Below are 14,180 nucleotides of genomic sequence, written 5' to 3'. Positions count from 1 at the left end.
CGTGTGTGTGTGTGTGTGTGTGTGTGTGTGTGTGTGTGTGTGTCAGTGGTTAAGAATATGAAAGAACAGAACACTGGCTGGTCTTGCAGAGGCCAGATTTCATGGTCAAGCACCTGCATGGGCAGCACACAACTGTCTGTAACTCTAGTTCTAGAAGTCTTCTTCTGGCCTCCTTGGGCACTGAACACTTGCGATGCACAGATATGTATGAGCTCAAAACGTTCATGCATATAAAATAAGAACAAACCTTTGTTTGAAATCCACATTTTTGGAGTGATTGTAGAGGAGACACATGTGCTATTTGCACATACATGGAGGTCAAAGGGCAACTTGCAGGAGGTGTTTTTTTTCTTCCACTATGCATGTCCCAGAGCTAGAGTTCAGGTCACAAGCAGCAGCAAATGCCTTTACAAAATGAGCTATTTTGGAGACATTTTGTCCTTCCTTTGAGACACAGTCTCAATACATAGACCAGTCTGGATTTGATCTTACAGAGACAAACATGCCTATGCCTCCTAGGTGCTGGCATCAAAGGTGTGTGCCATCATGCCTAGTCCTTTTACAATCAGATCTTATGATGACTCCTTCTTTTTTGGATCCTGGAATGTGACTTGTCCATCAGTATTCACAAATGACATATATTGTTTACCCTGAGCTTCCTTCCAGCAGAAATATAAAATAACAGAAGTATAGGTGCCGCTTACCAAGAGAGAGTCATTAAAAAGAATTTAACCTCATATTTAAAGTTCTTCCATAAGATGTTGATATGCAAATCATTTATGACTAAAGGCTTACCTCTTCTGCAGCTCTGTGTTGTTGAAAAGAAGCCTTTTAAAAACACTCACTAGCAGTTTCCCTTCTGAAAGAACAAGGACATAGCACTGCAGACTCTTAAGTCTTACATTGTGACATTCCTGAGGAATGCTGGGTTTAGGCTTCAGTCACCCAACAAGAGCCCTTCTGATTACCTGGTCACAGTCCTTCTGCTTAGGGCATTATCACTAACACTGCCATTTTCGGGCCCATCTTTGACCTAACTTGAAATATTAACTTTCATTATTAATCATTCTATTGTAATTGGTTACCCTACAGTAAATTTCAGTGTTAATTGGCATAATTTTAATATCTGAGAAAATAAGAAAGCTGTTACCTACTTACGTCTCAAACCATTTGCCAACTCCAGCAGATGCAGCACGTTTGAGGTTTCTCTCTTCTTGAGTTCCCTGGTTCTGTATCCAACATTTCAGTTTCCTTGAAATGAAACTAGTATAGACCTCAATTAGAGTCCCCGGCTACCTTTGCTTGCCAAACTACTTCATCAATATAATTTTACTGTTCAATGGTACTTTTGATAATTTCCAGATCTCTGAAAATTACTTTAATGTAGGCTAAATGACTTGTAGACAAGGTAACCTCGTGTAAAGCCTACACAGGAATCACCAAGACAAAAGGTCACATACTGCTATGGTTTGTGATGTTAGAAATTACTGATGTCTGGAATTAGATGCCACACAATTTGAGGGGTACCCATGGGTTGGCTCTCCCTTCTTGCAAATTAAAATTTTGGAAACATTTCCCTGGATAAGGCATTGGGTTGAGTGGAGGCAGACTCTGACTCCATGTGGCTGTGCTCAGTGATGTCACCTGCTTAGCCTTCTGGAATCCAGATCTTTGAATACCCTTGAAGGACAACCATATAGGCATCTAGTTGGCTGAGCAAATATTTTATCTACTTGACACTTGGTTTTTAAATATTCACATTAAAGATGCCACAAAAAGCATAATTTATTATAATTCATTTTTATAACTAGAAAGCATGAAAATCAGTTATGTAATGAAGAATGACAGCATGAACTTGAGACATGCTCATTTCTCATAGACTGTCATATCTAACAGGGATGATAGTGTAATGGGTTACTGGTGTTTGTCATTGTATAAAGTGTAGAAACTGGCAAACAAACCCTGACATTGATTTGTTAGACACATAGGCATTCATAGTTTCTACACAAGATTTATAAGCTTTGCGTACAATCAATTACTCATAAGAAGATGCATATATCTTGAGGACATATCTTGTCATTCACAGTGATGTCTGCAGCAAGTGTCTTATTCCTCAGCTTTGTCATATATTCTTGGCTGCTTAAAGGTCAAAAATGCTACTTGTGGTTAGAGCTGTCTTGAAGTTAATTGACTTAGAAAAGAGACTTTGCTATTAGTAACATGAAATATTTGTGTCCCTTTTCTAAGTGAAGTATTGGGAAGAGTGAGTGTATGTAGCTATTTTTTATTGAGCTAGGCATCAATCTGAAAATGAAACAGACATTAGAACAATCACTGCTGGTTCTATTGTCTGTCACATGAGGCACTTACAAAACATGAAGACGAGGCGTGGACATGGATAGTGGCTGCTGTCTCAGCTTCACATGAAGGGTGAGGCTACATGCTGCAGGACTTAGTGCTTCTATTGTGAAAATACTTATGAAGTTTGTCAGGCTGAAGAACTTCCTTTTCCTTTACATTTGGTTTTGGAGATGTTAAATCTCTCTCTGTTTCTCTGTCTCTCCCTCCCTCTCTCTCTCTCTCTCTCTCTCTCTCTCTCTCTCTCTCTCTCTCTCTCTCTCTCTCTCTCTCTCTCTCTCTGTCTCCTGTATTATACTGCCTCCTTGAAATAATACTTGTCCAATTATGAAAACCTTAAAAATAACTCTGTGTACTTCAACCATCAAAAGTAAAAATATATCGAGTGTTTTCCTTACTTTTTGTGGTTTGTGTGTGTGTGTTTCTGGGTGTGCTAAGTACTTATAGTTTTTAAAGACCATGGGATATGGAAAATCTGCTTGTCTATGATTACAATGAGAAAACTTTTGAGTTTTGTGTGAATTAACTTTGTAGAGGGGGGAGCTATAGTTTGGAGCAACCAATTAGCCTCTCTGTGCAATATTCACTGAAGCGTTTATTCCGACATACTAGCACACTAACTGTTACTATGGACACAGCCATCATTTACGTCATCATTGACATGGGAAGTTGATATACTTATGAAGCTCAATCCCTTTTTCCCGCTCTGATGTTGTGAACACCTAGAAATTCTATGGGCAAACCTTGTCAGGGCCTCACTGCTTCCTCTCACCTAAGTGTGTTTTCTTCTTTGTGTGAGGCTCTTGACTGAAGAATGACTTCAAATAAGAATGCTTCCAACTGTGGGCAACAAATGACTGAGTCAGTGCCATCTTCTCCAGAGCATCCTTTATTATGCTAGAAGAAGTGCATCTAAGTAGGGATTCCCTATGATCTAGACTAGACTCATAGAGAGGAGGGCCCAGTGTTCTAGACTTGCCACTTTTCTCGATATGGCTCTTCTGAAGGGAAAAGGACTATTTCTGTCACCTTCCTTCATCCTTCTTTTGTCACTTCTGGAACAGAGGTCATTTGGGCCAATAGAGAAAAATTTCTTTATGGCATGAAAGTTGTTCATTTACTCTTTGGTGAACCAAACCTGAGACACCATTTGTCGTCCAGGCCATGAGAAGCAATCTGGTTAAAGATGTTCTAGACAAGGCCTCAGGCTGCCCAGGGTCTAGATTGGGTAGTAATTATAGTAGTAATCTTATTTATTTCATCAGGAGACACTTGGACTAGAAGTCACGTAACCTGGGATTGTGTACAAGGCAAGTATTCCTGAGAGCTGTGATGGTCTCCCTGGTTACTAAGGGATGTGTCAGCCAGCCAGTTTCCAAGAACAGCCAACGTGAATAACTTGCAAGCTTATGTGTGTGCTTGACTGAGAAATTGTGTGGGCCACCATCTGTAGCTTAGATGCTATTAGGAAAAGAAAAACCTCTCTTCCCAACTATTATAATAGCCTGCAGCTATTGGCATAGAATCGTGAGTTTCGAGCTGAAAGGCCACTTTAATTCCCCAATTCAAGCCTGTCACAGAGGCTGATTATGTGGGTAGAAATGGCTGCTGCCTTCAGCCCCAGCTTCATCCATCCCTAAAGAAAACCCAATTATAGTTCTTAAATTATCCAGCAAGCTTTACAACAAAGTTAATAAAAGGCTGTGTGTGTGTGTGTTTGTGTGTGTGTGTGTGTGTGTGTGAGAGAGAGAGAGAGAGAGAGAGAGAGAGATGGAGAGAGAGAGAGAGAGAGAGAGAGAGAGAGAGAGAGAGAGAGAGAGAGAGAGAGATGTTCACTAGGGCTATCTCATTTCGTGAGGGATACTTCTGTGAGTGATACTTGTATGTCAAGCCTCCAGGACACAACTGAACTCTGAATGGTGTTCCCAATGAAGACTAGGTTAGATTGCAGGTAGTTTCAATTGCTTTTCCTTTCCTGAGTATGGGAAATCACCTTTCATTTTACTTATTTCCTTGGGGGTGTTACCAACAGTCTTATTAGCTGTGTTGAAGAATAGGTTTTCCCATCATATTCATTGTGTCCAAAGTAAAGCTGAGTAGGGCAGGTGATTTTATTCTGAAAAAATATATATATATTGGACAAAAGATCTTGGCCTGCAGTTGAGCACTACATGGAATTTCCCTTGTGGAGAGCCTGCATCTACAGTCATTTGAAGTTCAAGCAACATTGTGAGGGTGAATGGCAGACACACTGTGGATACACTTATGGTTCTCAAGCAAAGGTTACATCTAGTGCCTTCAGAATAGGGAACCCCCTCAGAGGCAGAGGTGGCCCTTTGGTATATGGTTCACAGAGATGTCTAAGGAGACTCACAGTCAAATAACAGATTGTGGATATCAGGGAGTGGTATGTGGAGGGATGGATCAGGGTCCCCTTTGGGGGATATTAGTCCCATTAGAAAAAGAATCTACCATTGAATCAACAGAAACAATAAGTCCATTTTATGAGAGTTTGAAAGAAAAAAATTCTCAGGGCAGGCAGCTGTAAATCTCAGCATCTGTATGGCAGAGGCAGTGAAGATGGTAGTGTGGGGGGCATGCGTTTTAAACCAGCATGGAGGTCAGACACATGGTGGACTAGTGGCTCCATGGCAGGGAAGGAGACTGTAGAGAAGAGAAAAGATATCCAATGTGTTAGGCAAAAAGGCCAGGAGTATTAAGGAAAACATGCATGCGTAGAAAAAAAGATTGAAAGGAAAGAGGGAAAAAGATACTTTTTGAAATAATCTAGGAAAGCAGATAGACATTTTCTATGGCTGTAGGTCATAAGCTTCTACACTGGGGTTGGATTCTAAGAAGGAAAACTTCACCACTTCATTATTTATTCTGCCCAAGTCCTTAGTATGGCCTAAGCTGAGTCCACATCCAAAGAGGTGACCCTTAGTTAAAGCAATTGACCACTCACCTGGAATATTAGGTCTCTACCAGGCCGGAGAGTCTAGTATCTTGACCAGGAAGTTTTTCTATTCTAGCTTAGATAGTTAAGTCTAGATTCTATACAAAAGAAAAAATGTACAAGATGTGTCTTTCTGAGCAGAGCTCATTTTCTTCATATCTGTTTTCCTGTGCAGGGCAGAACCCTTGCTCCTGAGACTGAGCTCTGCTTCTTCTAGACTACTTGTTCTCCACCCTACACTGTGCTCTTTTGCCCAACACATTGGATGTTCCTACTCTTCTTTAAAGCTTTTCCGCAACTCTTGCCCAAGGCCAAAGGTTCTTTGGAGATGTTTGAAGTTCTAGAATCTCTTCTAATTTGTGTTTTCTTACTGTAGATCACTGAGCATACTTCCGAGGCTCCTTAGAGACATTGAAGAATTACATTTGTAGTAATTTGTAAAGACATGTGAGGCCAACAGCTCAGCTTTAGTATTTTTTAAATTGCCATCCATAGACAGGTTCAATCATGTAATTTCAATGCTGTCTGTGAAGCATCTTCCTGATGCTGAAGATGAACAGGAGGACACACACTGGAATGTGTCCCCATAGAATCTGTCCCCATAGTATGCATGCATCTCAGCTCCTTTGTTCCATCCTCACAACCCCACTGCGAGCTGCACATAGTAATGTCCTCTTCTCAATGGCAGAATGCCTGAGATGCACATGTTAAGGAAAGGGTGCTTTCAGAGGTTCAAGGCAAGGTAACTTGGTCCAGTGTGCTGGGCCAGAACATCAAAGCTAGAGCATGTGGCAGAGGAACCTGGAAAGATGCCTCAGCAGTGTTTAGAGGACCTGAAAGTGGTTGAGCCACCTGCCCCTGTAGCTTCAGGGGATCCAACACTTCTAACCTCCACAGGCACCCACAAGCATGGTACATACTCATAGAGACACATGCATATTCATGATTAAAATCAATATATTTGAAAAAACAAGAAAGGAAAGCAGACTGGGGAACTCATGTAATCCTTGAACGTCAACCAAAATGCTGACTCTCTCTAGCCAGTTAGCCCTTCCCTGTAGTTTCCACAACTTCTCTTAATAGGCCATCAGCTGGAGACTGAGTTAAAACACATAAGCCTGTTTCATATTGAAACCATGACAAGCTAACAGTATTGTAAGCTAAAGCTGTATCTTAACACACAGGTCTGTGGAGCATCTCAGATTAGCATCACAACATACTGTCAAGTGTGGGTGGTTTCTCCTAGCAACCACAGAGTTGGATGGGAACGGAGGCTCCATGTCACTGCCCACAATCACAAGAGAGTATTGTGCCACTCACTAGCCCAAGAGAAAAACAAAATTAGGAACTGAAATTGTGGTATCTCTTCTACACCTTTTGAAATTAGTGTGTTCAATATCATGTCAGATAGAATTTCTTTAGACTTTTGGATTACCTTAATATAAATAATGTTGCAATTGACATACTCAAATACTTAGCTTTTTCTACCTTGAAATTATCCTCAGGACAGAGATTTCTGCAAACAGTATTGCTAGTGTAAGTAAGAATACAGTCTTCCCATGATGCTGACCAGATTGCTCTTGTGGGGTTATGGCCAATTATGTTGCCTTAAATGAGATAGCCAATGACCCATGGCCACTGCATACTGTCATCCTGAAGAGAAAGCATATCATATTAGTACCTCTCCAAATAAACCATTGATAATGAAATTCCATATTCCTTAATGTTTGGCAATTGTTCTTCAAGACCCTCTACAAAGAGAGTGTACAGATCCTTCAGATTACACCCAGCTTCTGTTGGATCTTTCCACAGGGCCTTCATAGGAATGCTGAGACCTTGAGGTCTCACTACCCAGCAGGTACTCAGATCTGCCTCATAGGTCTAAGCTTCTATCTGCCTCCCATTCTAATGCTGTGGCTTCATGCTTCATTCGATGAGTTTCCTTGTGGAATGCTCATTCATGTCCTCAGCCTGCTTGTGAGACTTTGGATTCATTTCTCCTATGGTCTTTCAAGTAGTTCATACAAAGACAGAAAGTCTTTGTATTTGATGCATCGCAGCCCAGAGTACTTTCCAATATTGTTTTTATGAATTTCAAGCCACACATTCACCTCCAATGGTGGAATGGACATTTTATATGCACACTGGATTCCACTTCACACTTTTGTGAGTCTGCCATCTCTTTTCCATTATCCTTCAGGGTTCTATTGTCTGTGAGAGGGTACCTAGGACTCCTGATCTTTCTAACAATGTTTGAGGGGCTTGCCTGGTCTCTGTGTTAATTACCTCTGTGCCACCGTGACATATTATCGGAAGTAAGCATCTTAGGGGAAAGGGTTTATTTTGGCTGATAGTTTTTGAGAATTCAGTTCATGATCGCCTAGACCCTTTGTGCTTAAAGGTGAAGAGAAGGTGTGGAGAAGGCAATATACTTCATGATGGATAGGAAGAAACATGCAAGGAAGGGACCTGTGTAAAGATAATCATGCACCAATGGCCATTCCTCTAGTTAGATCCCCATCTCCCAAACTTTCCACCACTGCCTCCCTACCTGATGACATTCAGCACAGGAGCCTGTACACTACATGGAAGGGAGACTAAGCAACTTCCTCCACAGTGTTTTCTCCAGTATATCACCTGTCTTTGAAAAGGGAGTCAGGATATTCCTGTATGCATTGGTAGCTCCAGAGTCAAAAGGACAGCAGCATGTAGGAAGTTTAGTTCTGAGACTAGCCAGTGTCATTTGTGATGTGTAGAGTAGCTCACATTCCTGATTCCTGGGTAAACTTGTAGCCGTAGCATGGGACCAGCACATGCCCTGATCCTAGAATCTTTACTCGAACATATTTATATATTTAAGACAAAGAATCACTCTAAAGCCAAAAATGGCCTTGGACTCACAAAGTTCCAATTGCCTCTATTTTTCATGCATCTATGAAAGGTGTGAACACCTATACCTAGTAGAACGTAATTGTTTTAATGATGAACTACAATGGTTATTATACCATTTATGCAAAGAGTAATTGCTAGCTTTGTGGTTCCACAGTTCTATATTTCTAGGCAAATAAAATGAAGAGGATTTCCTATATTATTTGTACTAAATTACTGAGTTAAACAAAACAAAGCATGGTTTGATCTGGAGGCATGGAGAACATCGGTGTGTCCTCTAAAATCAGAGACACACTGGGTCTGTGTTCATTCAGCATTTCAGACAGGTCTTTTTGTTATCACTTCGGTTAATTTCTAACTTAACTTACACATGTAATTTCTTGCCAATGTAATAAACCTTGTCAAATTCCTTTTGTGTGTGTGCCATGATTCTATGGATATGCACACTAAGTGGTTACTAAATGCATGTGATTTTAATTCTCCTCCTACTAGTTATTAGTTGACACATGCAGGATAAAAGAGACAGTTTTAGACACTTATACCCTTAGTAGCTGACTGCAATTACGTTCCTATGTTCCTCCTCTATAGTCCTTTTGAGTCCAACCCCTGCTGGGTGCTTGATGCTATCTATTTCTCCTTTCAGCTTATGAGTTACAGAACTGCCCGGACCCACCGGCATTCCAGAATGGGTTCATGATCAACTCGGATTACAGCGTGGGCCAGTCAATCTCCTTTGAGTGCTATCCTGGCTACATCTTGCTAGGCCACCCTGTGCTCACCTGCCAGCATGGCACTGACAGAAACTGGAACTACCCTTTCCCACGGTGTGATGGTAGGTTCCTCATCTCCCTTGGGGACAACTGAGCTTCTCACAAGGAACATAGTCTAGGATCTATTCAGTGAATATGTAGTACTTCATTATTTCAGCCAGCAAATACGTATCACGGATACTCTACTAAATATTTCAGAAAGATAGCACACAGTAGCAATTTAAAGAACATATAGACTTTATGCTTAAGGAAATCATAAACACAACAAAGTATTAAATACAAACATTAAAATCTCAGCTGCAGACACAAGAGCCTGTCAATCATCACAGGCCCTAAAAAAGAAAATGGGAGGTAATAAGGCTCCTTCACCTTCACAGGGGTTACAAGAGACAGTGATGATAATGGATTTAATCCTGGTAAGTCTTCTTTTATTAATAGTTACTGGTTGTGTTGCTATGATAAATTTCCTGACAAAAGCAACTTAAAGAAGGAAAGGTTTACTCTGACTGGAACTTGAAGGCATCTTCCTTCCATGAGAAATTCATGGTGGCCAGAACAGGAAGCATCTGGTCATGAGGCATCTAGGCAGGAAACAGAGATGAGGAAATGCTGGTACTCAGTTCTCTTTCTCCTTTTCAAACACGCCAGGATCCCAGCTTATAGGGTGATACTGGAATATTTGGGGTCAGTCTTTCTACTACTCTAATGTAGAAGACCCCCTCACGGTGCACTCAGAGGCTGTTTCTATGCTGGATTGAAATCTCCCCTACTTGACCTGGAGATTAATCATCACACTGTTGTTTGTTCAACTCCTATAGTAATTTCACTCTGCATTTGTGTCCCAGAAAATAAATTGTTCATGTTCTTGAATGGCTTAGCTCATGGTGTTTGCTGATCAGAGACAAAACGTTTGAAGTAGGAGAAACGGCATTAGCAGAAACACACAGTAGGAATTTTTCCAAAAAACTGAAGCCTAACTTTGAGGGTTGTTGTGGAGTTGTTAGGGTCAGTGCCTACACCCTGGAAGCACTATGGACCTACTCTTGGCTGCCTATTCTCAGTAGCTCAACTAAAGACGCAAGTAATTGTGACACTAAGTTATGGCCACATACAACCACTGCGGCCATCCTTGAGCTCCTAACATGAGACTTAGGTGTAGGCAGAAAGGGAAGAAGTGTAAATAATTAAGTAGTCCTTGTCACAGTTCAGTCCTGGCCACCACTGAACAATCATGACTTTTCCTTTTCCTGGACTTTTGCCTGGAGAAATTACAATTTCTTGGCCCTGCATTATTTCAGGAGGCTGAGAACCACAAGGAGGGACACAATCCTGTCTTCAGCATACCTCCATCAGCCAGCCAGGGTAGTCACAAGGTAACCCTGCTTCCTAGGAGCTGCTGGCATCAGGGTGCTGATGAGTGTGTTGAGTGTCCTCTAGGCTCACAGCTGGCTCTGCCTCTGAGCAGACATTATACTGCCCTGCTTCTCTGGGGGCTTCCTGACTTTCAGGATGACTTAAGCATCTCTGGAATGCCAAGCTAAAACAAACTGATGATGTGGATCATCTAGGAGGAGGGACCTGCAACAAGGTTACTGCAAAGCCTGGATCCTGCATTGCAGATGCAGCACCTTCGAATGAATAATAATGAAACCTCCACTGTCCTTTGAAATGCTAAGCACCTCTATCTATTGCAGGGGAAGAGAAGGTACCTAGCAATGAATTTGTACAGAAGCAGAAATAAATAAATAAATAAATAAATAAATAAATAAATAAATAAATAAATGTGGTGTCCTTTTAAATCTTATCTCACCTCTATTTTCTATTCTGATAACCTTAAAAATAACTATAAAGGTAAGAAGCCTCTTGGCTGTAGTTAAAAATTCAGATACTTAATTACATATGAAATAGCTTCTGGAAGTCTGAGGGTTTTGTTTGTTTGTTTCTCATTAAGGTATTTTAAGTAGTATTCCCATCTACTTTCTATTTGAAAACTCTTGTTTATGGGTCAGGGTGCAGTTCAGTGCAAAAGAAACTGAACATGAGAAGACTATGTATTGAGCCCCATCTTCACCAAAATGAACCAAAAGAGCTGCCATAATATCATCCCCTCAGATTGGCAGCTCTCAATTACTTTGGAATTATCAGGATTTCACACTGTTTTGATTTCTAGTCTCAACTAGGAGCCTTTCAATCCCCACATAAGAGGTCAACTTCTTGGCTTTACATTAATATTAATGGGGAGTTAACTCTTTTGTTCTCTATGCTTGGTTTTTCTAAGATGGAGAAAGCCACTGAGTAGAATTAAGAGTCTGCACTGTTTGGTGTAGTTTAAATGTGATACCATCTCTATTGGCTTCCTCTTTAAATTTTAAAATATTTTGTGCATATCTGTGTATATCTGGGTGTAGTGTATATGTGCATGTATGTGCTTGAAGGAGGTTAGAGGTCAGCATTAGTTGTTTTCCTCTCAACTTCACTTTATTCAACGTTAGCTTTTGAAACAAGGTCTTTAACTGAGCCCAGAATACACTGATAAGCTAGACTGGCTGGCAGGTCAGTGAACTCTCGGGGTCTCTCTGTCCCTCTTAATACTGAGGTCACACAAAGCTATTTCCATGGGTTCTGGGGAATCCAAATTTATCAGTGCAGCATATGACTGGAAATAGATATTGAAATTATTCAAGGAAGTCATGTGGCTCTCTAGAATCAATGCAAGATAATATATTGACTGCCTGTTTTGGGAAATCCATCCAGTTCCATTCCCAAGGATTTCTGATGTAGCTATGTGCATAGCCATGACTGACCTGGGCAATTCACTGCATGATTATGCTGAGTCTCCTGGCTTGTCCTTCTGGACCAGGTTGTCTCCACACTATTCACTTGGGAGAGGCTGCTGCATGTTTCTGAGCTGTCTCCAAAGATTTCTAGCTCTCTGGGCAAATCCCTCACCAAGCAAGGTTGTAGTGCACACCTTGACCTTCTGGCTAAGATCAAATGCAGTATTCTGTGTTCACTCCTAGCAATAATGCCACAAAATTTAAAATATCCTGAATCATAACAGTGTTGCAAAATTATATCATAACTATTGAATTCAATTAGGAGGACTACAGAGGCTTTTCTAAGAAGTATTCACTATAGGTTTAGCATCCTCTCTATATTGGATTAAGTTTTTAATAATTAGCATACAATTTTAATACAAAACTCATTTTACCTGTGAAATACTAAAACTAGAGTCCTTGTTTGCTAAGGATTGTATACTATGGTGATGCCACTCACTCTCTGTTCAAAGCTGTAGGATTGCCCTGAGCAGAGAACACAGCATCCTGAAACCCTACCCCTCTCTTAGCATGTCCTTTATTATCCACAGTCTAACCCCTACAGCCATGCCCCAATTCTGGGCTGGGCAGAAGTGCTCTCCTTGGTTTTACAGGGCTTTGAACACTGTCTTCAGGGGTCTAATCCTGTGAGGCTCAAAACCCTTAAGAAGAAAAATATAGGTTCTTGGAAAAACATCTGGGTATCTACACTAGAAACTGTCCAGTTCAGATCAGTCATATTGAATAATGTTAGACTTGAATGGAACCACTCTTACCAGTGTGCTAATAAAGAAGTTCATATTAATATGCTGAAAATATTTAGAAGTTAAGCTATTTAAAACTCTGTCAAATAAAATTAGTATCTTTTTAGTTTACATAAGGAAAAACTGTAATCAAAGGACATAACCAACTAATATATAAAAAATATGTCTTAATAAGAACCTGAAGGAATTTCTGTCTGGTTTTCTATTACTGTTTTTGGCCTCGCAATATGTTCCATGACACTCTTATGAAGACAACAATAGAGTTTGGTTTTCTCTATCCACTTTTACCTGGGTTTTGGGTAATGAACTCAAGTTGTTAGATTACATATGTGCCTCTACTTCCTGAGAAGTTTTGCATTTTCTCTCCTCCCTCCTTTTCTTCCCCCCTCTCTTCCTTCTCTCCCCATCTCTTCCTTCCTTCCTCCTTTCCTACTTTCCTTCCTTTCCTTTTTCTCTCTTCCCAATTAATCCAGGCTGCCTGCAAACTCCATGTGTTCTCCTGCCTCTGCCTTCTCAATTCTGAGATTGCAGACACACATACCATCCCTAACTCAAAGAATGATTGTTTTATTACCACTAACATAATTGCACAGAAATCAATTCAAGAACATTTACAATTGTCAATATATACTTTAAAACTACAATTTATTAAATTAAATATAACTTCATATTAAAGGTACATTTGTAGTTATAAATATAGTTCAAATTCACAGGTATCTTAAAATGTATTATTCTTTTTATGTGTATGGGTGTTCTAGCCACATATATCTGTACAACACCTGTGTATCCAATGGGAAATGACCTTACATGTTGAGTGGTCACAATATAAAAATGATAGGATCATCTTGAAAAGCAAAAGGTCACAAGGGAAATTGAACCATGTCAATGTGAAGCAACAGCCATGAATACATAAGGATGCTAGTGCAGATAATCCCTACAGCATAGCCAGTGCTGTGCCATCTATGGGCTGGCAGCTCCTTACCGCCCATTGAGAACAGGTCTCCCAACAAAGACTAGTAGAGGGACACTGTTGGGCCCAAAAAGGGGTGCAGTCTCTGTCTTCCAATATCCAACAGAATGATGAGGAAGATCCTGGAACCACCCCACAGATGAGCCAACATGAGCCCTTGGCAAGTTGGTAGTAACAATAACTTGGATTAAAATCCAAGTCCATTCAGATAGCTAGATGGGAGGAAAACAGACTTTCCTTGTAGAAAAGAGTTCAGTACAGAGGTTTGGAGGGGAGGGAACTCCATTCTCAAGGACAGTAAGCGGCTGGTGAGGATAGTGTGTGGTGAGGCCATTCATAGATCCCAGCTGTCAGCTGGCTCCACCCCTCACCCACTGCTGGTCAGAAGTGAGCTTAGGAGAGATGTTTGTCCTGCTACATTTCAAATCCAGACTTGTCTGACTCCATAACCTACCTAATCATTCCACTGTCAAATTTCTAGAAAGCTCTACATAACCCTTTCTCTTCTCAGGTGATCTACAGTTGAGTCATTTTAGTCTCTGATCTTTTATTGAAACCAGCATGTGACTATAATGTCTCAGGCACAAGGTATCTCATAACTTTGAGTCTACCATTCCCCTTTCTCTTCTCTTCTCTTCTCTTCTCTTCTCTTCTCTT

At 40.6% G+C, this 14,180-nt stretch overlaps 1 protein-coding gene across 1 annotated transcript in view; it reads left to right on the top strand.

Moving 5' to 3' along the window:
- Csmd1 (CUB and Sushi multiple domains 1) overlaps nucleotides 1-14,180 on the top strand; it is a 1,525,237-nt gene that overhangs the window by 1,404,498 nt on the left and 106,559 nt on the right. The window contains exon 42 of the mRNA XM_028766288.1: nucleotides 8,847-9,035. Coding sequence (XP_028622121.1) covers nucleotides 8,847-9,035 — 189 coding nt within the window. The remainder of the gene's footprint in view (nucleotides 1-8,846; nucleotides 9,036-14,180) is intronic.

This window comes from Grammomys surdaster, unplaced genomic scaffold (assembly GCF_004785775.1).
Source record: "Grammomys surdaster isolate TR1022 unplaced genomic scaffold, NIH_TR_1.0 167, whole genome shotgun sequence".
NCBI classification, from domain to species: Eukaryota; Metazoa; Chordata; class Mammalia; order Rodentia; family Muridae; genus Grammomys; species Grammomys surdaster.
Note: the sequence above shows the minus strand (reverse complement) of the source record. Positions and strands in the feature narration are given on the sequence as shown.